This window comes from Lissotriton helveticus, chromosome 1_1 (genome assembly GCF_964261635.1).
Source record: "Lissotriton helveticus chromosome 1_1, aLisHel1.1, whole genome shotgun sequence".
NCBI classification, from domain to species: Eukaryota; Metazoa; Chordata; class Amphibia; order Caudata; family Salamandridae; genus Lissotriton; species Lissotriton helveticus.
In genome coordinates, this window is record NC_136057.1 from 1,304,149,188 (window position 1) to 1,304,172,691 (window position 23,504).

The following is a 23,504-nucleotide window of genomic DNA, read 5'->3' on the forward strand; positions in this document are numbered from 1 at the left end:
GATTTATACAGTTTTGTGTGACAGTCACGGTTGGTTTAAGGAGGAGGATGCCCCTGTCTGTAAATGTGATAGTTTTTCTGCACAAAACAATATGCACTTTATGCTATTTTGTGATTTTTTCAGTGAGCCCAGACAGAAATATCTTGTACCATTGTTGAAGGAAAAAGCTTTCCTTCAGGCAAAACCTGCTCTCCTGTTTCTCCAATTAATGGATTCTACGCGGGTTATGTGGAGCGTGGCTAATTATCTTGTCGCTGCGGTTAGGAGCAGGAGGAAAAGACTGAAAGATATAAATATTAGTGTTTTGTGAAGACAAATGAAATGGATGTTGTTATCATTTTTAAATGTCTATCTTACTGAGTATTTTACCCATTATGATGTATTTTTTTGTATATTAATGAATTATCACTGTCGCTTTTTTAAATCTTGTATTTTTTATGAATGTTTACTGAATGATGCACTTGTATTTGCTCATGAATTTTTCTGCCTTTTCATGTATGTATGATTGTAGAATGCTTTTATGATTTTTAACTAAATCGAATAAAGTGGTTTTGACTTGACTTGACTTGAATAAGCAGGCTGGAGGTAGTTTTTGAACCCTACTGGGTGATGTCAATGCTGGTGTAATGGGCAGTTTGGTAATCATTTTAGATGTTATCAACTCCGCTTTTTTTCCATGGTGTCGACGATGTCGTCGTCGACGATGAGGTCGTCGACGGTAATGAAGATGGTTTGTCTGGCGTCGACGAGACTTTCGTCGTCGTCGCTGTCGTCGGCGATGTGATCGTGGATGGTGTGGTCGTCGTCGTCGACGGTAACCTCGCCGTCGAAGATGTTCTCGTCGATGATGTACTTTTAGTCGTCGACGGTGCCTTCGTCGTCGGTGGTGGTGACTTCTGCGTCGACGGTACTCTTGTCGACGACACACCGGATGTCGACGGAATCTTCGTCGACGGTGAAGGCGTCGTCGACTTTTGTTTTATCGTCGTCGTCGACGGTGATGTCGACGAAGCTTTAACAAATGACTGCTGCTTTTTTATCAATACAATTGACGACAGTGGCTTACCCATCGTCGACGATTGGGTGGTCGTCGTCGTGGAAGCAAAGGCGGACGACGCCATCGTCGCCGAAACTTTCGTCGTCGACGTGGAGAAATATGTCGTTTTTCTTGAAGAAAACGTCGACGCGGTCGTCGACGAAGACTGCGATGGCTTTTTGAAAGTTGCTGGTTCCTTCCCAGACGTGTCTGATCTTACCTCCGAAGACTTAGAAGTAGTCTTTTTGTGAGGGACGTCTGAATGGCTAGGGGAGGCCTCCCTTGGCCTTTTCAAAGACAGTTTTGAAGAAACTGAAGCCATTTCACTGCCCTCCGAGGACAGCACATCATCATCTCTGGTTTTAAGTCTGTTTAACCAGAGGAGCAGTCTTCCTTCTCTATCCTTGAGAGTTTTGGTAGAGAAAGTTCTACAAATCCTACATTCCTTGACAGAATGATCTGGATAAAGACAGTAGAGACAAGTCTCATGTTTGTCATCAATGTGCAGTCTCTTCTTGCCACAAGAGGAACAGGCTCTAAATAGTCCTTTCTTCTGTTGTTCAGCCATAGTTGAGGTGAATAATCCAAGGTTTTAGTGGAAAAAAGGAGAAATTCAAGAAACCTGAGGAGAGCTCAGGTGGGGACTCCCTAGCACAACGTGCGGTAGAAAATCTGAGAGACTGAGGCTCCTGGCAGGAAGGTTCTAGAGGGAGGTGGTAGCTGATTGGCTACCTTCAGGAATTTGGTCCTTTTTACAAAAGGACATAGATAGGCTACTAAGGCAAGGCCTTTAGGCCTACTTTTCTCTATGTATGTCTATAGGACATTACTTTTATATTACCGGGGCTCCCATCTCGACGACGGGGAATGATTCAGGCATGTGAATCTATGAAAGACACCCATAATACTGGATAAGTATCGGTATCAGGGAGGTCAGAAAGATCTACAGGGTCATTGTAGTCGTCCCATGTGTCCTGTGGTATGTCAGTGTCATCATCAGGATTATTGTAAGGGTCATTATTCCCATCCCCTAGGTCATCATCTTCCTGTGGTGGTGGTGAGTATGAAGGAGGTATGGGAAACTTTGGAGGAGAAGGAGGTTTAGTAGGAAGAACAGGAGCAGTGGGTCTTAATAGTGAAGTTGCACAGTCTTTTTTTCTTCACAGGCACCTTAGCGATGTGTGGGGTATCCAATTTCCTCTTGTTCCGCGGGATATTGACAATATGGCCTGTTTTAGGGTCCACATGCAATGTTTTTTGTTTCGGATCGATAGGATCCGGGAGAAACAGTTCTTCCTCTTCAGCATCTCCATTCGGCGCGGACCTTTTCAGTTCCGAAAGTGGTTTTGATTTCGGATCGGGAGCCTTAGAAGGGGTTTTGGAGACCTTCGGCTTCGGTGTGGAGTCCGAATTGTTTTCGGATTCGAAGGTTGTCGATCTTTCTTCGGTTCTGAGGCCTTCTGTTCTTTCGGTGCCAGAGTGCTCGGTAACATGGCCTTTTTGGGGACAGCAGGAGTAGGATTTGTACCCGCTTTCGGCATTGACGGTGCTTTTGGGGCGCCGACGTGCGGCTTGCTCGGTCCCGAGCTGCCGGAAGAATTTTGTTTTGTATTCGGAGCCGGGCCCGGAGGCAGGCCGAAGGTTTCTTTCGGTTGCAACCAAGGCCTACAGGCGAAATCTTGACCGAAGCGTTTGTTTTGTCCGGTGGAATTGTGGCAGGGCAGTTGTACTCACTCGTTGACCTGGAGTGATGTGGTCATTGGAGTCAGAGTCATCTGCTTCGGATATGATGTCGAGCTCCTCTGAATCCTCTGCCTCTGGCACATCGGGGCATTCATCGAAGATGTCTTCGGGCACCGGTGCAGCCTGTTGCGCCATAACGTTTCGTCGACCCCGGCGATCACAGATCGTTTTCTTGGACCGGAAGGAGGCGCAGGCTTGGCAATCCTTTTCTTCGTGTTCAGGCGAGAGACAAAGGCTGCAGACCTTGCATTGGTCGCTGTGTGGGAATTTAGCTCCACACTGGGGGCATATTTTTAATGGAGTCCTTTCCATTAGCAGTAGGCCAAGATGGCGTCGATAGGCCGAGCGGCCCGCGTCGACGACCGGAATTGAACAGAGTTAGCGCGTCGAAAGGCACGCAAACGAAAACAGGGTTGGAAAAGGTTAGGAAAACACGGTACCGAACCGCTGAAGTTACATTCGAACCCAATGGCAAAAAAACCCAATCTGACGATGCGCTCTATCGTCCAAGGGAGGAGTCCCCTATCTCGTGACTACAAAAGATTTCTTCCAAGACAACAACAAGATGCAAGCATCCGAGCCCAACATCAGATGGCGATCAATGTAACAGTATGAATTCTGCAGCTCATATGCCTAGAACATGATCTTTACACCCTATGCTTAGATCAGCTGAGGGATTGGTCTATGGATAGTGGGTGAAGGTCTCTGAGGAACAAAAACAGCGAGGTCCTAGAGAAACTGGACAGTAGGGGGGAAACTGATGGATTCAGGGTGAGGTACCATAGCTGGAACTCAGGGAGGGCATACTGTGGTGTCAGGTTCTCTCAGCACCTTATCACAAAGAAGTTCGCCAAGACAGTTACTCCGACCAACCACCATCCCCAGCACCCAACACCCCCTCAACTTCCCTCTAATTGCAAGGGTACCAGCATCATCCACGCAGAAACTTATTTCCTTGGATGGGTGAGGGTGAGAGGGAAGGAGTACCAGGATGTGTATGCACTTAACACAGTGACACAATGAAGTGAGCTCTATCCCACTCACTTACGCAATACCTGTCCAACTTGACAGAGAAGGATCCAGAGAAACTTTCAGTATTATCTTACAAGTGGTTGGTTAAAAAGGTTAACAAATGGCTCTAAGTCAGAGGGACACAGGAACAGATGAATACTCAACATACTGGTTCCAAGCCAAAGGGGGTAAGAACCAGAGCAATTCCCAATTACCAAGCACACCAATGGAGGACACAGGCAGAAATGGAATTCGGTTTCAAATCAAAAACCCAGGACAAGTAAGGATGGTAACGTTCTTCTTAAGTCTAAAGTGTCTAAATATCATAAGCAGGAGTCCTACTAGAGACTCTTGAGTTAAAGCCCATGAACTTGCTGCAACCATGATAGTAAGAGTGGTGAGCATGGTTGAAGGGACATGAAAGGGTCCTGTTGCACTCAACCTGGTAGCAATGAACATTGGAGAAGGGGAACAAATCTTAAGCATGTCCATCCAAATACCATGGGTTTAGTGTTGGAAGCTAGTATCAATTGGAGGAAGGTTCCTGCCCTGAGAGACATAGCAGTGGCACGTTTCATAGCCGGGGTGGGATGGGGAGGTGGGGGACGGGGTGGTGGCGGCAACAAGGAGTACCCCATTGCCTGACATAAGATTAAAAAAGCAAACACAAAACCAACGGCAAGTGAGTTATGGTCAATGTAGGGATGAGAGAAGCAAGGTGCAGAATGCGTATTGGACAATGATTTGATGGTAGTTCGCGATAACTACATGGCTTGGAATATGTCTGCTATGTTCACCAGAGCACAGGATGCACAACAGACACGAAGAGACTTGGACCAGCTCTGTTTTGCCTAGACCATAGAAAGGTAATAAGCTGATTAGGGCAGACCGAGGAGACATAGACAATCGCATCCACTGCCCCTGAGGGAGAGGAGAATAAGAAACCAAAGAGGCCCACGTGATTGATCTTGGCCACTGCCAGGGCCGCCGGGTTTGTTAGCTGATGGAGGACCTCCCCAAGAGGAATTCTGCAGACACAAATTGTGTGCAATTTCCTTGAGGCCCTTCAGGATAAAGCTCAGGAACAGGTCAACAAGGGGATGGTAAGAAGACACTATGTGGCTGGGATGACAGACTGCTTTATAATGAGCCTGTGAATCCTGTGCCAGGAGCTAGCAAGAAGGTAGTGTTTCCATTGATGCACAGGAATTTCCTGCTGTTACTGGCCCACGTACTGTCTTTAGAAGGACTCTTGGGTGGACCATTGTTGTACTAGCTAGGACTGCACAGAGACAAAGAGCTGTTGTAGAACCTTTCCCACTTACAAATTAAGAGTTAGGCCAAGAGTTAAGACTAAGGCACTGGTGCCATCTTGAGCTGTGAGTATTTCGTTTGAGGTGAAAATTGAAATTGGTGGTCTATATGACCACCTTGACCCCAGCTTAAAGAAACAAGTTCATCTTGGTTGTGACCGATCACGCCACCAGGTATCCTATCGGATGCCTGACTTTGTCCAAGAACGCATCAAGCTAGAGGTGGCCAATAAGTTGGACTTGGGAATGACTGAGCTTTCCTGTAGTCCTTAGACTGGCTCAGCAGTGTTAGTGTCTAAGCAAGGTTCTACAGACTCGTTCTTTTCTTTGAATTACAGGGCCCTCAACAAAGTCCCTAAGGCAGATGCATACCTTATCACAAGAGCTGATGAGCTTGTGGACCAGTTGGGTGTTGAAACATATCCAAGCACCTTTCACTTAAACAGTGGGCACGGGCAAAATGCTTTAAGAAAAAGACTGCATGCTCTATGCTAAAGGGATTATACCAGTTTAATGTAATACCCTTTGGGCTGAAGAATGCTCCTACTACTTTCTAGCAACCGTTCAACTATGTTGTCTCAGAACCAGAAGAGTTAAGAAAGGCCTACTTAGCTGATATTGCGATGTTTAACAAATTCATGGAAATACCACCTTAACCATCTAAAACAGATTTTGGCCAGAGTATAAAAGGTAAAATTATCAAGCAACCAAGTGCCAGGCACAACTGGTATCCTACCTTTTAAAGTTTGGTCCTGGCATCACACTAATCTAAGTGTGTTTGAAGAGGTCTAGGTATGTCCACCGGTACGAAAAGTTCCTGACTTGTCCTGTGACCAGTGGGGCGCACGAAGGATTAGTTACTTACCTGTAATCCTAGTTCTCTTCCAGGGGTATACTCATTAAAGTCATAAGCACTGAATAATCTCCGCCCATGAGCGGGAACCCGGAACATATATTTATATATATATATATTTATATATATATTTATATATATATATATATATATATATATATATATATATATGTGTAAATACATATAATAGTAGTACATAGTACTAAACAAATTATACACATATATATATATAACCAATAAAAATGCAGCCCAACATAGACCATGGGCTAATAAAGCCATAATTACTTATTTTCTGCAGTATGAAAATAAATCATATAAATAATGCAATAGAAAGGCATGAGCCTCAAAAGCATTCCATAATCAGCAGAAAACCTTTATTTTCATCAAAGAATTTGTAATAAAAGGCAATTAGCCTAAGAAGGCTGCATACAGAAAAACTATCCCTGTATAGAAAATCAGACTGACACCTCGCCTTTAAGGCATCAGAGAATCTGAACACTTTGCCTTTAAGGCCTCCAGGGGAACTCTGTTCCCATCATGCACCACAGGTGACAGTTAGGTCAGTTCTTTTGTACGGTACAGTAAACTTAGCAGGAATCTGCATCTAGAAACACAATAGTACCATCATAAAGCTACTGCTCGCCCGGGGAGGCGGGAGGGTGCTTATGACTTTAATGAGTATACCCCTGGAAGAGAACTAGGATTACAGGTAAGTAACTAATCCTTCTCTTCCAGGGGATACTCATTAATAGTCATAAGCACCGAATAGAGTAGCAAGCTCATACCCACAAAACGCGGGCGAACAGAAAAAATAACAACAACAACTGAAAACACACAGTTCTCAGGTAGCATTAGCAAATAAATTTCTAAGAGATGCTTGCCCAACCTGAGCATCTGCCTGTGTGTCTGAGTCAAGGCAATAATGGCGAGTAAAAGTATGCACTGAACACCAAGTAGCTGCCTTACAAATTTCTGCCATAGAAACATTTCTGAGGAGAGCTATGGTAGAAGCTTTTCTCTTGTAGAATGTGCTTTTGGTCTTCCTGACAACTGATAAGTTAGAAGAATACAAGAAACAATCCATCTAGCAATGGACCTCTTAGAAGCTGCAGAGCCTGTATTAACAGGACCATAGTTAATGAACAAACGGTCTGAATGTCTCAAAGTCTTTGTTCTATCTAAATAAAACTTAAGGACTCTCTTCAGATCTAAGGAATGAAGAGCCCTTCGAGCAGGACTAGTAGGGTCTGGAAAAAAGGTAGGCAAGGTTATGACTTGATTAATATGAAAATCTGACACTACCTTGGGCAGAAAAGTAGGATGCGTCCTGAGTACCACTCTATTGGAATGGAACACAGTAAACGGTTCTTTGCAACACAGAGCTTGAATCTCGCTCACTCTACGAGCCAAAGTAATAGCCACCAGGAATGCTACTTTCCAAGTTAAGTGCTGCAAGGAAGATTTATGTATCGACTCAAAAGGAGCACCCATTAACTTAGTTAACACCACATTAAGCTCCCACGGTGGAGAAGGAGGCCTGACTGGCGGATACACCTTTCTCAAACCTTCCAGAAAATCCTTTACTACAGGCATCCTAAAAAAGGAGACCTGAGTAGGTGATTTTCTGTAGGCCGTGGTCGCAGCAAGATGGACTTTAATAGAATTAAATCGAAGACCAGATCTTGCTAAATGTAAGAGGTAGGGCAAAATCACCTGTTCCTGACCATGGATAGGATCAAACCCATTACTTTCACACCACAGGTAAAATCGTTTCCACTTAAATCCATAGGATTGCCTTGTAGAAGGCCGTTTAGCCTCCTTAAGGATGTGCATAGAGTCAGGATTCAGCTGCAAATGTCCATACTGGATGACTGCAGGAGCCATGCTGCCAGGCGCAGGGAGGACAGATTGGGGTGGAACACTCTCCCCTTCTGTTTGGACAGAAGATCCGGGCGACACGGCAATCTTCTGTGTGGTACTTCCGACAACTGAAGGAGATCTGGAAACCACCATTGGCGTGGCCACTCTGGGGCAATCAAAATCATCCTGGAGTTGGTTCTGTAAATCCTGTTGATTACTGTTGGTATCAACGGGGTCGGTGGAAAAGCGTACAGTACGTTCTGACACCAGTCTATCAAAAGGGCATTCCCCCGAGACCCGCTCTGGGGAAACCTGGACGCGAAGACGGGGCATTTTGAGTTTCCCGCGTCTGCGAATAGATTGATATCTGGTGTTCCCCATGCCTGAAAAATATTGTTTGTGACTTCCTCGTTGAGGACCCAATCATGAGCCTCGACGAAGTCTCTGCTTAGAAAATCCGCTTGAGAATTGAGAACTCCCGGCAGATGTACAGCTGTTATCAACAAGTCTCTCGCCAGTAACCAATTCCAGATGGTCTGGGCTTCTATGGACAGAGTCCTGGACCGAGTACCCCCCTGCTTGTTTAAATAATACATTGTCGTTGTATTGTCTGTTTGGACCAGGAGGGACCGAGACTGGAATGAGGGAAACAGGGACTTGAGGGTTAGATGAACAGCCCGCAGCTCCAGCAGGTTGATGTGATAGCCCTTCTCTGAGTCGGACCATAGCCCGTGTACTTGCAGAGGGCCCATATGAGCACCCCAACCCTGGAGTGAAGCATCCGTGATCAGAGTCTGCACCGGAGGGTCTTGATGAAACGGAACACCTCTCATCAAGGGTGATCTCTTCATCCACCACCTGATGGAATCCTTAGCGGACTGATGAAGAAGAACTCGATCCTCCCAACATCCCGGCCTCTGACTCCACTGGTCTTCTAGACATTGTTGTAGAGGACGCATGTGCAACCTTCGTTTGGAACTATGAAGATGCACGATGCCATGGATCCCAGAAGAGAAGATACTTGACGAACTGTCGGATAAGTGGATTGACGAAGCAGTTGACACTTCGACCTGATTGATAACCACCTCTCCTCCGAAGGACACACGTTTTCTCTTTCTGTGTCCAGAAGAGCACCCAGGTAATGGATCCGCTGAGTAGGATTCATAATTGATTTTTTGAAGTTGACCTGGAGACCCAACCTGTGCATGAGATGAAGATATATGGACAGATCTTCCAACAGAGACGGGGACGAACTCTTCAGGAGCCAGTCGTCCAAGTAAGGATAAATGAAAATTCTCTGCTTTCGAAGGAAGGCAGCAACCACCGCCATACACTTGGAAAACGTTCGGAGAGCGGACTTCAGCCCGAATGGAAGTACTGCATACTGGTAGTGATGAACAGACACTTGAAACCTGAGAAATCTGCGATGCCTTTTGGAGATTGGAACATGAAAATATGCATCCTTCAGGTCAATGGAACACATCTAGTCCCCTTGATGTAACTGAGGGAATATTTGATGGAGCGCTAACATTCGAAACTTTTCTTTTCGAATGAACCTGTTCAACAGTCTCAGATCCAGTATGGGCCTGAATTCTGCCTTGGGACCTTTCTTTTTCACCAGGAAAAAACGGGAGTACAGACCTTGGTTTCGCTGTGGATGAGGGACTTTCTCTATTGCTTTCTTGCACAGAAGGATGTTTGCTTCTTTTTTCAACAGCTTTAGATTGTGATGAAAAAGCACCTTCGGACTGATAATGGGAGGAGGTTTTTTGAACTTTAGGAGGTAGCCATTTTGGATAATGCCGACAACCCACCTGTCCTTTGTTAATCTTCTCCACTCGTCCAAGTATAAAGCAATGCTTCCTCCTACCGGAGTGGACAACAGCTGCGGAGGAAGTCTCTTTTCATTGCTTCTGAGGCTGTTTTGCAGCGGAAGACTGTTGTCTATTTCCTCCTCTGCCTCGCCCAGGTCTGCGCTGTTGAAATTGAGACCTCTGTTGGTTCTGGCCTTGATTTTGCGACGACCAGTTCGACGATTGCCCACGTTGCTGGAACGACCTTTTGTCATAAGGACAAAAATTACGCCGGCGGAAGTCTCTTCTTCTCCAGGCCCACTGCCTTCAGAGTGACCAGCTCCGATTTCATCTTGGTCATCTCATCATCAGCATAAGATCCAAATAATGTCGATCCGTTGAAAGGTAGGTTAACTATCTTTCTTTGGGCATCCGGCTTTAGACCCATGAGACGCAGCCAAGCCGATCTTCTGGAGCATATGCCGTGGGCATAAGCGTGAGCTGCCAGATCAGCTGAATCCGCAGCCGCACTTAAACTTTGGTTTGCAACCAAACCACCTTCTTCCACAATCTCCAGGAAATCTTTCTGATCTTCCTTTGGAAGTTTGTCTGCAAACCTCGCCATAGAGTCCCTTAAGAGGCGATCATAGCGACCCAGCAAAGCCGCAGCACTAGCCACTCTCTTAACCGAATCAGCTGTATTACACATCCTTCGGCCCAAGGAATCCATATTTTTACTGTCTTTCTCAGGTGGTGCAGACGAGACGGATGTAGCCGAATGGGCCTTCCTGGCTGCAGCCACTATGAGAGAATCTGGTGGCGAATCTGTGCGCAGGAACATGGGGTCTTGATCAGGTGCCTTATACTTTTTCGCAATCCTTGAAGGACCTGATCCTACAGTTGCTGGCGTCAAAAAAGTCTTCATTGCCGGTTCCAACAAACCAGGCACCAATGGAAGAAGAGGCCTAGCAGTGGACTTTTGATGTAGAGTCTCAAAAATGACAGAAGATTTCACCTGAGGCACTGTCATAGTAATATTGAATTTACTCGCCCCACGACACAAAACCTCATTGAAGGTTCCCAAATCATCTACAGGCGAAACCCTGGAGGGTGGTGTTGATGAAATCGTGGGCGAATAGTCTCTGTAAGAAGACCTTGTTGAAGATGAAGAAGCAGGAGATCTATGTCTTCTCTCAGGAGTAGTAGACCGATGCCTACTGCGTTCCCTAGAGCGTGAACGCCTTCGCACTGGAGATCTGGATCTCCTCGGAGAACCACCAGCCGCTGGTCTCGAAGCCCCCATAGTCAGTGGTCCTTGATTAGGTCTTGGCTGCATCTTCCAATGACGGATGCTTTCTAGCCATCTTGGAGACATACCTGCAGGTGGTGTTTAACGCACCGGAGAGCCCTCCGGGGAAACCTGCACAATCTGCATTCCCAACGAAGAAGAAGAAGCAGATGAGGAAGCACTCCCAACTGAATGTGGAGACCCAGAAGCTGGAGCCTGCACCTCTCTGGGGACCACCTGTCTTTCTCCTGACGCTGACTTCCTTGACATCGAGTCAGAATGAGCCACCACTGAAGAATCTTGGTGTGGAGAAGCTCCGACCACAGGAGATCTGTTCACCGATGCTCTTGACTGCAGGTCGTGTGAAACAGACCTTGGAGGGTCATCCAACACCCTCGACGCTGATTCAGACCTCGACAAAGACCTATGAGAGGTCCGAGAGGCTGATCTAGAATGTCTCGACGTCGACCGTGAGACACGCAGCGGCGATCTCGACGTCTACTTCCTCGACGTCGGACATTTTCTCGACGCCGACTGGACTTTCTCGAGCCCGAGGCATGTCTCGACGGCGATCTGGATCGCCTTCTCTTTTCAGGTCTCGACGTCATACCTTTGTCTCTCGGCGTCGATCTAAACTTCTCTATCGACGCCGATCGAACTCTTCCTCTCGACGCCGATCGCATTCTCTCTATCGACGTCGAACGCGTTGCGCTCGACGTCGTCCTCACAGCAATCGACACCAGATGTCTCGACGTCGATCTCCCCTTCGACGCCGACTTATGCCTCACCGGCTATGTCTTCGACGTCGATGCAGTTTTCTGCGGTCTCGACGTCGACGGTGATCTTGATTTCGACGCCGCACTTACTGTCTTCGACGTCGACGCTTCCTGATGTCTTTTTTTCTTGCTTTTACCTTCAGGAGAAGCAGATCTTCGACGTTTTGGGTGAGAAGGGGACCTTCCAGATGACAAAACACTCCTTGCCCCCTTTTCACGACGTCCTTCTCTCTCCATAAGCCCCAAAAGCCAAACTTTTTCTCTCTCTTTCAAAGTTCTGCTAGAAAGCTTGAGGCAATGGTAACATTTTTCCACATCATGTGTGGAAGGAAGACAAACCACACAAACAGAATGAGGATCTGTTTTGGACATCATCTTCCCACAGGAAGGACACTTGTAGAATAAAGGTGGCATAACTGACTAAAATTTTTCTAAAGATTTAGTCAGAAAAGGTAGAAAAACACCACCAAAAGCCAATTCTGTCAAAAAAGACAGGAAAACACCAAATTCTGACTGAAAACAGTCAAATTCAGCCGAGCTCAAGTTCCAGGTTCCTCACAGAACAAGCCGGAAAAAAGAACTGACCTAACTGTCACCTGTGGTGCATGATGGGAACAGAGTTCCCCTGGAGGCCTTAAAGGCAAAGTGTTCAGATTCTCTGATGCCTTAAAGGCGAGATGTCAGTCTGATTTTCTATACAGGGATAGTTTTTCTGTATGCAGCCTTCTTAGGCTAATTGCCTTTTAATACAAATTCTTTGATGAAAATAAAGGTTTTCTGCTGATTATGGAATGCTTTTGAGGCTCATGCCTTTTTATTGCATTATTTATATGATTTATTTTCATTCTGCAGAAAACATGTAATTATGGCTTTATTAGCCTATGGTTTATGTTGGGCTACATTTTTATTGGTTATACATATATATGTGTATAATTTGTTTAGTACTATGTACTACTATTGTATGTATTTACACACACATATATATATATATATATATATATATATATATATATATATATATATATATTATTATATGTTCCGGGTTCCCGCTCATGGGTGGAGATTTTTCAGTGCTTATGACTTTAATGAGTATCCCCTGGAAGAGAAGTGTGCACTCACTTGTGACACAGAACTACTGCCCCTGTCATAGGTATAGTACAAAGAGCAGAGGTGGCAGCACACTTTATTAGGAGCAACATTGTTACCATACCTTTTTAACTGGGTTACTGGAGTAAAGGTCAACCAGTGCACCCATTTAAAGTTTTGCTTCCATGCACTTGCCCTGTTCCTTCCACCAACACCCCCCATTTCCCACTGGCCCCAGATTCCCCCTTCAGCTACTGACAGGAAAGGCAACCCTGGAATAGCGACAATACTGAAGACCTGGTCTGGGCTGCAGTGGAGTGATTACTAGATGCCCATTCAGGCTGCATCTGCAGATGTGCTGAAGGCCAATGCAGGGCAACAGCTACCAAAGAGCTGAAGTCCCAGTTGGGGGCTACACCAGCTGTCAAGTCGGCCCATATGAGGAACACAACTGCCAATCGTTGAGAGCCTTGTGGGACTGCAACTACCTAACCTTTGGTCATCATCAAAGGGCCACTTGTTGTCAAAGGTGTCTCCTTCGTTATCAACTAAGGGCAGCCACCAATAGTGAATCTAGTGTATTTTCCACCGAGGTGCTTGTCAATGAGAATGTCATCAGTGAGGGTGCAGTGGTCGTCAATGGTGTTTCTTTCATATCAATGAGGACCTCTCTTTGAGACTGGTTCAAGATCATTGCTAAAGCTTCTAAGTAGCCTGACATTTCTATCTTGGGTGAGGGGTACTCTGAAGCATTCTTCCATGCCTTGTCAAAGGAATCTTAGATTTTCTTTTCCTTCTGAGATACTGGGACATTTTTTCCCCGATGTGCCCAGAGGAGCCATGTGAACAGAATCATTAACTGAAGAGGGGGCATTCCAGTTAGAGATGATTGTTGTTCTCTATAGGAGGTACAAGGGCAGTCTCCTTTCTTGATCTTGAGGATCAATGTAGGATAAGCCTGGCAAATGCCACAGCAAGAGGCAGGTTTTACATTTGGGTACAAGCAAAATAGGCATTTGAGGTGTGGGTCTTCATTACAGATATTTCACTGCTGCCAAAGGATCTGGTCTTAAAGAGAGCTTTCTTTTCCATCTGTGCCTTTGTGACAGATTGAACCCCTCCTCAGGGCTGGAAAAAAAAAGTAAACCACAGAAACAGCTCACTGTACAATGATGCCAAAGCTACAGTTGGCAGAATAGCAAGAAATTTAGAGCAAAGGTTGAAATTCTTTAAAAGGAGCAAAAGTAGCAAGACAGAGCAGAGCACTTTTCTGACATTCCTCATGCAATACGTGGTAGAAATCTAAGCTATGGTAGCGCTTGGGGTGGGGGGGGGGGGAGTAAAGAGCTCAGCACATCTACCTCATTGGCTCAGGTTTCCGTTGCTTCAAATGAAATGGATGTGCAACTAATCAAACACCGTTAGCAGGCCCATGACCATTTTATCAATGATCAATGCTATTTTAAAACTATTAATGATCCTAAACCTGACAACATGCAAGATCTTCATGGCTGGATTAATTAATGACAGAGACATCACAGATGATAGAACTATTAAAAATAGTTGGCAATCCAGTTGTTGACAAAATGGGCTTAGATAGCCTGGCACAAAGTAGGCGGCAAAGCTTCTTTCTTTATTTTGATTAGGGCTCCATTTGTTTTGCTGTTAATGGCAATGTGGTATAGGGTAGTGGTAGACCGAATTTCCAAAGAAGAGGCTTGGAACAGCTCCAAGACTTCCATGTTTTGGTCTCAGAATGTTCAACATCGAAGTGCTTCCTTCTCATTGTTTTGTGTTCTGCTCTGCATATGCGAACAAAGAACAGTATTTTACCAACCTGACTGACCTTGAAGAGCACCATATCTTCCTCAGATCTCCGCAAACAGAAGTGGTAATATAAAAAACCAAATATATAAATAAAGGAGAGAGGAAGTGGTTATTAAAAAGGTCCTTGTCGGAACTGCAACAGTACAATAGACGGTAGAGGAAGAACCCATCCAAAGAAGTTTCTGCAGTACAAGGTTTTTAAAAAGACAGGTCAGAGAGGATTTCCTTTTGACTGATGTATGGTAGGAAATCTTGAGCTATGTTGGACTGCAGGTGGAGCAAATCTCGAAGCCTTAGCCTCTCACTGGTTAAAAAGCAAAATAAACAAATATACAACATGGATTCCAATGCTGCTAAAATAACATTCAAAGCGGGGGTTTGCAATCCAATGAAGAAATAATCCAAGCCGTTGAATCTATGACAGAAACAATGTTTGCCAACGTAGCTTAGGTCTACACATTAATTAACCAACGAAATACATAACATAGATAAATGGATCCTCTGTCAGAAAGAAGGCGTCTTTGCTGACTTGGTGAGGCACGTTCCTGCTGCAAATAAACCTTTCCAGACTTCCAACAATGCCTGTTGCAGCATACCTTCCTCTGATAGATGGCGATCCAGTCAGTAGTGGCAAACCACTTGTGGTTCTTGATGTCAGTGACCCCATTCTTGAGGTTACCAAAGCGTTTGGTTAGGTCAACTTGCAGCAGATTGCGCAGAAGATCCTTCAAGTCAGAGCTGAAGTGGGATGGAAACCGAACCTGAGGGCAAAATAAATGAAACCTTGATCACCAAACAGGTACATTAGCAACCCTCGAGAATGCAGCATAGCATGAAAAGATACTCCTAATAATCATAAAGCACACCTTAGGAGGGAGATTCTTGGGAAAGGAGTGTTAACACATTATGTTTTTTGGTAGGCTTTAACAGTCTGACAAGGGTTGCTTATGAAGTGTGTACGTGTGAGATTCAAAGATTAAGAGGGAGATAGACGGCAATGGAGAAGGAAAAAAGAGGGACAGAAAGAGACTTATATGACAATGACTTAGACACTTTCTGGCTCCAGACTACAGGAAATATTCTTCTATAGTTTGTCACAGTGAAGCCCACCTGCAGAACTAGCATTATATATAGCCTCACCTTTCCAGACACAATCTTCTCATAGATCTGAATAGGTTGATCAGCAAAGAAAGGGGGGTAGCCAGCAGCCATCTCGTATACCAGCACTCCTAGGGCCCACCAGTCCACTGCTTTGTTATAACCCTGCAATAGTAAACAGCTTTAAATTAGGGATAAAGATCACACTAGTAGGGTATAAGAAGACATCAGGGAAAGAGGTGGTGAAGATTCACATATGCCAGCATCTTGGAAGAGAATCTGAGCTACCAGGGAGGCGGGCAGATTCTGAGAAAGCAAAAGAAATGAGGATGAATATTCCTGTATTCTACGGCAGGCTGATGATTGTGATTTCTATGTATTCGGTAAATTGGGATTCAGAAGTACTGTGCGTGGATCTTAATTATTCTATAATGGTACCAGCTCATTGAGGATGTGGTATCTGTAGTATGTGGGTGGGCAGGAGGTTGAGGATTTCATTGGCTTGAAGTACGAGTTACTTACCTTCGGTAACAATGCATCTGGTAGAGGCGCAGATTCCTTAACTTAAAATATCCCCAGGCGTCAGACTGGATCCAGAAAATCCTTTGCAGCAGCACCTCTGCGCGCCGGGGGAAGACGCCACACGACCCCGCCCTGAAGTCGTCCACGTACATGAACTCAGCGAGGTCATATAATTCCCTCCCGGCGCGCTGACGTCAGTTTTCTCCAGGGAAACTTTTCCGCAGCACAACGCAGAGCCACCAACGAAAACTGTGAAAGTATGGGAATAGTGTGCGAGGGAGGAAAAATCCGTGAATAAAGAAAAAAGGGGATGATGCAAGACACCATCGCAAAAATAGACACTGCCTACAAATAAGTGAAAAAGCTGTGGGAAAGAGACCCGCAAGGGAGCGAAGACCAGTACCCAAGCGCAACAAGGGAAGAATATCTCAACAGACAGAATAGACTGCCATTACCATGCAGAACCGTGCCGCCTAGCAAGAACGGAGCACAAAAAGAACAACAGTCCACTACAGGAATGTATGAAAAGACTGGCACTTCCCCTTTAGTAATGGAGGTGCGAAACAGAACACAACAGAGCCCCAAGGAAGACTACTATAGAGCAGACCAGAACCCCGAGTCAATAGAGAAGGCAGAAGGAGGGGAAGGCAACAGGAGAGGAAATGGATCTCCTAGTGAAGGTGAATCAAAAGGCACCATTTTACAGGAAAGAAGCCCCTTAAGGCGAGATAACCGTATATGGCAACTGTGAAAGGGGCGCAACAATGTGAGTCCCCGTGAGAGAAAAAAACAATGGCAACTGAAAGAGGCCAGTGGAGAACACCACTTGGCAAGGTCCTCGCAGAAAGGGGAGGCTGGGTGGGCGTTAAGGAATCTGCGGCTAGACAACGTCTCTACTAGATATATCGTTACCGAAGGTAAGTAACTCGTACATCTGACAGAGACATCTAGCCGCAGATTCCTTAACTTAGAATAGATAACACAGCCATACCCCAAATGGGAGGTAGGTCTGTGAAAGCACAACAGGAAGTCGCCAAGCACTGGAGTCGTCAACAGAGTGACGGACAATGGGGGAGGCTGTGGCAGAACAGCCAGACAGCACCCCAATTAGCACGGAAAGCAAAAGATAAAGGGATGCAAGACATCCCAAAAAGGCCAAGATGTCGCTACACTATACCCGTAGAAGAATGACAGGTAGAAACGGCACCAGTCCTATACCAGACAAAAGAAAGAGAGAGGAAGAAGGACCAATCTAAGCTTAATGGTGCACAATGTGGACACCGACCAAAGGATGAGAAGAACATGAAGCGATGCAACCAGAGCCCACCATACTAGCTCACGGAAGGAAGGCTGGAGGAGGTACAGCCAAGAACCAAGGTCAAGAGGTAGAAACTGAGCAGAGTTTTGAGAAAAGCAAGCAGGAACAGAACACGCCAAGTGCACACCCCAGTCCCAAAAGGGAGAACAGGGGCGAACAGCAGCAACCTAAAGCCGGCTGAAGAAGGCCACCACAGGAACATGCACCAGCAACGACCAGAAAGACCACAAAGTGGCGTAGCTAAAAGCAAAAGACTGCCCGACTGGGTAGCTGGAAGGCTAAAGTGATAATCAAAAATAAAGGGCCCCTAAGAGCAAAAAAGGACTAAATATCCTCAAGACTTACAATGAAAAGAAACTCATACCATACTGTTCAATATACCTCTGTCAAACTGGACAAAGTGCAAATTACTTATGTTGAAGCTCTATTGTTAATTTTATTAAATCACGATACACAGAGAATAAAAATTTGCTACCAAAGCAAAACAAATATAATAAAAATTTTAACAAAGGTAAAAACACATAATAAACATCATCACATATTAAAATAAATTTCTTGGGGGCGTGGCCACGGCGCCGAGCAGATGGCTGCTCTTCCGTGAAGCTCCTCCATGCGGGCTCCCGGCGGTGACGAGCGGGATGTGATCCGCTGCTCCAGTCCCTCACAACCTCCCGGATCCGCTTGCTGATGTCGCCCTGTGCCTTTGGGTGACTTTGGATACCTTGGGAGCGACCTACGCGTGGTGTTCACGGCGGAGGAGTTCCGAGGCCTCCGGACCTCGGCGCCATCTTCTCTACTGCGCCGGAGCGCTGGGTGAGTGCGGCGCGGCACTCGGCTGCCGGGCCTCTTGCCCCCTTGCGTGTCCCCCGCGGGTCCTCTCGCTCGTTGCCCTTCCTCCGTGGGCTCCCGGGTAGGGGCGCCTGGCTCCTGGGGCGCGACCGCGGCCTATTGGCCTGGGTGCGTGCTGGGGCCGGGGCCTCGATTTGCGGGCCCGCGCTGGATTTCGGGCGGCGGCGCTTGACTGGGGGCGGCGGGGGTTGGGGTTGGCGGCGGCCGAGGGGCCTGGCGGCGCTTCCCAGCAGCTACCGGCGGTCCCGCCACAGGCAAACCCGGCTGGTTACCTGCTTTCCTCCCTTCCTCCTGCACAGAGCGTCAGGAGAGGGTCGCTCCCCATACTGCTGGCCACGTGGAGTGGCACTCCATTACCAGAGTCTGGCTCACACTGCACTCGGGCCTTGGGCCGTTGCGCCCACTGGATACCATCGCTCCTCACAAGGGAGGCCGGTCATACTAACCTTCACCTGACGTCCTCTGACACTGCGTACTTACCTGTGCCCTGCCTGATAGTGGGTCTACCTGAGGCTTCATTTTCGCCTTGCCGCAATTTCGCCTCGCTGCTTGGCACCACCAGCGACACATCTACGGCTCCATTCCCCGCTCAGTTTCAGCGATGGGGAAGAGGGACCCTAACCAGAGGAAACTAAGCTTCCATAAGACTTCCCTACTCACCACGGACCCTCCGCCTGGATCGTCCTCTGGGTCTGTGGGCTCTTCGGACACGGGGGACGCTGCGTCCATGGTCGCCGCCATGATGGGTGAAATGCGCGCTGGCTTTAAGGCCCGGGACACTCGCTTTGATAGCCTCGAACAAAAACTTTCTGACATGGGCTCCACAGTGCAGGCACACGATAGACGTCTCGACTTGGCGGAGTCCAGGATATCCGATGTTGAGGATGGTGCCGCGAAAGCGCTGAAACGACTGGAGCGTGTCGAGAAAATTCTTAAAGATGTGGCCATTAAAAAGGAGGACTTGGACGCGCGTAGCCGGCGCAATAACATTCGTATCCTTGGCCTGGCGGAGACAACTGCTACGGGCCGGTTTGACACCTTCGTTGAGCACCTCCTCATTGAGCTATTCGGAAAAGACACATTCACTGCTGGCTTTGTTGTCGAACGAGCACACAGGTCACTGGGGCCTAAGCCGCGCCCTGGGCAACCACCTCGGCCCACGATAGCCAGGATCATGAACTTTCGCGACCGTGACGCCGCACTTTGCGCTGCACGGGAGGCGGGTGAGGTGCAGTGGCAGGGCAGCAGGTTTTCTTTTTCCCCGGATTTTACACTAATGGTGCAGGAGGCGCGTCGCAAGTATGCTGGAGTCAAGTCCGCCCTCCGTAACCTTGGCTTAAAATACGGCATGCTCTATCCAGCACGACTGAAGGTTGAGGTGAACGGCATATTCCGCATTTTTGACTCTCCAGCAGAAGCACAAGACTTTTGTCACGGCTATAAGAAACAAGGCTCGCCATCTGCTTCTGGTTCCATGCCGCGCTCACCGCCCCAGGATGACTCGCAGTCCAGTGCTGACCTTTTTGCTGAAACCGGCCAGGGCTGATCTCCGGTGCTGCTTCTTCATTGGGCCCTACTCATTCTGTTGCTTATGGTTGTGATCTTTCTAGTTTTGTTGTCTGGCCATTAATTCAATGGTCGCTTTGCTGGGACGCCCGCATGGCGTGGCGTTGCTACCCCCTATGGCGAATGCCTGTTTGTGTATCTTCCTTTGGGGTTTAACATCTTTCTTATTGCAGAGACACTCTTTCGCCCTATGGTTTTTACAATTTGCGTCTTGCAATGTTGTTCAGTGCTTGTTTGGGGTCTGCCTCTCCGGGGATGTTGGGAGGCTGGGTGGTGGGTGGGGGATGGATTGTGTGTTGTTTTTGTGGTCATTTATGTTTGTGAGTGATTGCGTGATTCATGTGATTGGCTTGTCGGATGCACGCCTCTTTCTGACTGTCCTTGGTGGGATGCTATGGCCAGGATAGGTCTGCAGTCTGGCCCTTCCAGACTCACCATGATGACTTGGAATGTTCATGGCTTGAACACCACGTGGAAACGTAAACAGGCCCTGAACTATGCGGCGCGTCATGAGGTGGATATCCTCTTCCTACAGGAGACCCACTTGGTGCAGGCAGACACCATCTCATTGGCTAGAGGTTGGGGTACTCAGAGTGTTTTCGAGCTATAGCAGATATGCCAGAGGTGTGGCGATTCTTGTGCACAAACGTGTTCCATTTGTGTTGACTGGTAGCAGGACTGACGGGGAGGGCAGATATGTGCTAATCACTGGAGTGTTGTTTGGGTACAAACTTGCACTGGTGGGTGTCTATGGGCCCAATGTGGATTCCCCGACCTTTTTTCAAGACCTGCAGCTTTCGTTGCTTCACTCTGACATCGATTTGTTGGCAATGGGGGGGCGACTTTAATCTATTGATGAATCCTGGCAGAGACAGCACTTCCCCCTCCCCAGATTGCAAGTCGCTTGCCCGCTCGGTGATGGCGGACATTTGCTCTCACTTTTCCTTAATAGATGTTGAGGCTAGACTGCATCCACTCTCCCCGGATTACACTCATCACTCAGGCTTTCACAACACTAGCACCAGAATTGACTATTGGCTGCTCTCCCCGGGCGTGGCGGGATGGGTGGTTGGCCTTTCCACTCTTCCGTGCACGCTCTCTGATCACTCTCCTGTAGTGTTGACTTTAGCAATCCCGAGGTTGGGGGGTTACGAAAGACAGTGGCGTTTCCCTAGTAAGGCCCTGTTGGACACTCTTTACAGAGGAGGTCCGCACTGCCATCGATGACTATTTCGACATTAACCTCCTCCTGGGCCGCGTTATGGGAGGGTTTCAAGGCCACCATCCGCGGGGTTTGTATTGCCAAACATGTTGAGGCCCTGCGTGAGATTCGCACCACGTTGACTCGCATAGAAGCAGATCTCTCTGCAGTGGAAGGGGAGATACTTAGGGACTCCTCGCCAGCCCGAGAGGCTAAACGCCTTGAGCTGCTTCTGGAATTCCAGGACGCTGCAGACAGAGAGCTACGGTTCTTAGGCAAACACTACACGGCGCGTCAATATGGCGAGGGAGACCGGCCGGGCAGGATGCTAGCGCGGCTGCTCCGTCCACCACACCAGGCAGCTTACATCACTGACATACTTGACTCGCAGGGCACGCGACATTATTCCACTCCCGACATATGTAATACATTTTTATCGTACTACAAACTTCTTTACACATCCACACTGTCGGGGGACCGCTGTGACCCGGGGTCGTATCTGAATGAAATAGCCATGGTGTACCTCGAGAAAAACATGCAGGAATTTCTGGCCGAACCCATAACGCCCGATTTCATAATTGAGGTCATTGACTCGTTAAAGAGTTCCTCGGCGCCGGGTCTTAATGGGTTCTCAGCGGACTTTTATAAGGAATACAAAGCAGAACTTGTGCCACGGCTCGTTGAGGTTTATGCGGAGGCGCTGGAATCGGGCGTTCTCCCTCCCACACTCCGGGAGGCGGTCATTGTTCTACTGCCCAAACCGGGTCGTGACCCCTCACAATGTAGTTCCTACAGGCCCCTGTCCCTATTGAACTTTGGCTACAAAATATTAGCCAAGGTACTTGCAATCCGCTTGGCGCTGCTTGTGGATACTATTGTTGCGCCGGCTCAGTCCGGCTTTGTCCCGCACAGGTCTACCTCCTTGAATCTCCGAACGCTGTTTTCTGTTATGCATAGAATTGACCCCGCCACCAGCGGTGTTTCTGGACGCGGAGAAAGCGTTCGACACCCTGGAGTGGCCTTTTTTTTTTTAATCGATCATGAGGAGAATGGGCATGCCCGCTATGTTCGTGGCTACAGTGGAGTTGCTGTACTCAACGCCCACTGCTCAGATACGCTTGAATGGCACCCTCACTGAAAGCTTTACACTTTCTAGAGGAACCCGGCAGGGCTGCCCCTTATCTCCGCTCCTGTTCATCCTTGCGATGGACCCCTTGGTGCGGCATTTTCAAGAGAAGCACCTTCACAGGGGGCTCCAATTCCGCACTGGCCCACTCCTCGTCTCTCTTTATGCAGAAGACACGGTCCTCTATGTTCGAACTCCTCGTACCAACTTGGAGCCATTGATATCGGAGATTACACGCTTTGGTGAATATTCTGGCCTCAGAATAAATTGGCACAAATCGCTTATTTTTCCACTGACCCCCTCCACCGAACAGTGGATTTGCTATTTTCCACTAGAATGGTGCGCGGACTCCGTTAAATACCTGGGAATCCACGTTCACCTTGACACCTTCTCCATTGTCCGTCTGAATTACGGACATGCCCTGGATTTTTTGGAGGATAATACGGAGCGGTGGCTCCGTCTCCCATTGTCCATGGCTGGCCGGATTGCTATCATCAAAATGGTTGTCCTCCCTCGGTTTTTGTACTTATTCAATAACATCCCAATCCCTCTCACCAAGATTTTTTTTCGCAACTCCGTACCGCACTGTTGCGCTTGGTGTGGGGCGGTAAAAACCGCTGTGTGGCATGGCGCACGTTGACGCTACCTTACGAGAGAGGAGGATTTGGAGTGCCGGATTTTTTCTCTATTATTTGGTGGCACAGTGCTCGTATGCGCATTCCTGGTTTCACCCGGATGCTAGAATTCCTTACCTGAGGCCTGAAGCCGACTCGGCGCTCCCGGTGCCGCTTAACTCCATCCTTCCCAGAGGGCTTCCCCGGGACCCACAGGACATACAGCCGATGTCCACTACATGCTGGGCCTGGGACAAAATGAGAGGACTGCTTCGCATGGAAAAACTGTACTCTTCTGCATTGCCGCTGCCTAACCCTCACTGGCTCCCATGACTGGTGAGTCGGAGGTTCACCGCACACTGTCCAAATACCAATTGCACACAATTGGGGATCTTTTTCCGGACGGACATGCTTTCTACCTGACGGAGGACGCCCGATTCACTGATCGTACATTTATGGACGCTTTTACTCTGACTAGACTGCGTTCCATGCTCCGCGCTGAATTCCCCACATTTCCACTTCCTCCTGATGATGACCCCGCACTTACATTTATTGTACAGAACCAGGCTGGTGCGCACGTGGTATCGAAGCTCTACAAACTGTGCATGGCCTCACTTCCTTCCT

The 23,504-nt window shown here is 47.6% G+C and overlaps 1 protein-coding gene across 5 annotated transcripts in view; it reads right to left on the reverse strand.

Moving 5' to 3' along the window:
* PRKACA (protein kinase cAMP-activated catalytic subunit alpha) overlaps nucleotides 1-23,504 on the reverse strand; it is a 777,054-nt gene that overhangs the window by 37,289 nt on the left and 716,261 nt on the right. For all 5 annotated transcript variants that reach the window (XM_078681383.1, XM_078681393.1, XM_078681402.1 and 2 more), the window contains 2 exons: nucleotides 15,727-15,849; nucleotides 15,183-15,347 (listed from right to left, as the gene is read on the reverse strand). In XM_078681383.1, coding sequence (XP_078537509.1) covers nucleotides 15,183-15,347; nucleotides 15,727-15,849 — 288 coding nt within the window. The remainder of the gene's footprint in view (nucleotides 1-15,182; nucleotides 15,348-15,726; nucleotides 15,850-23,504) is intronic.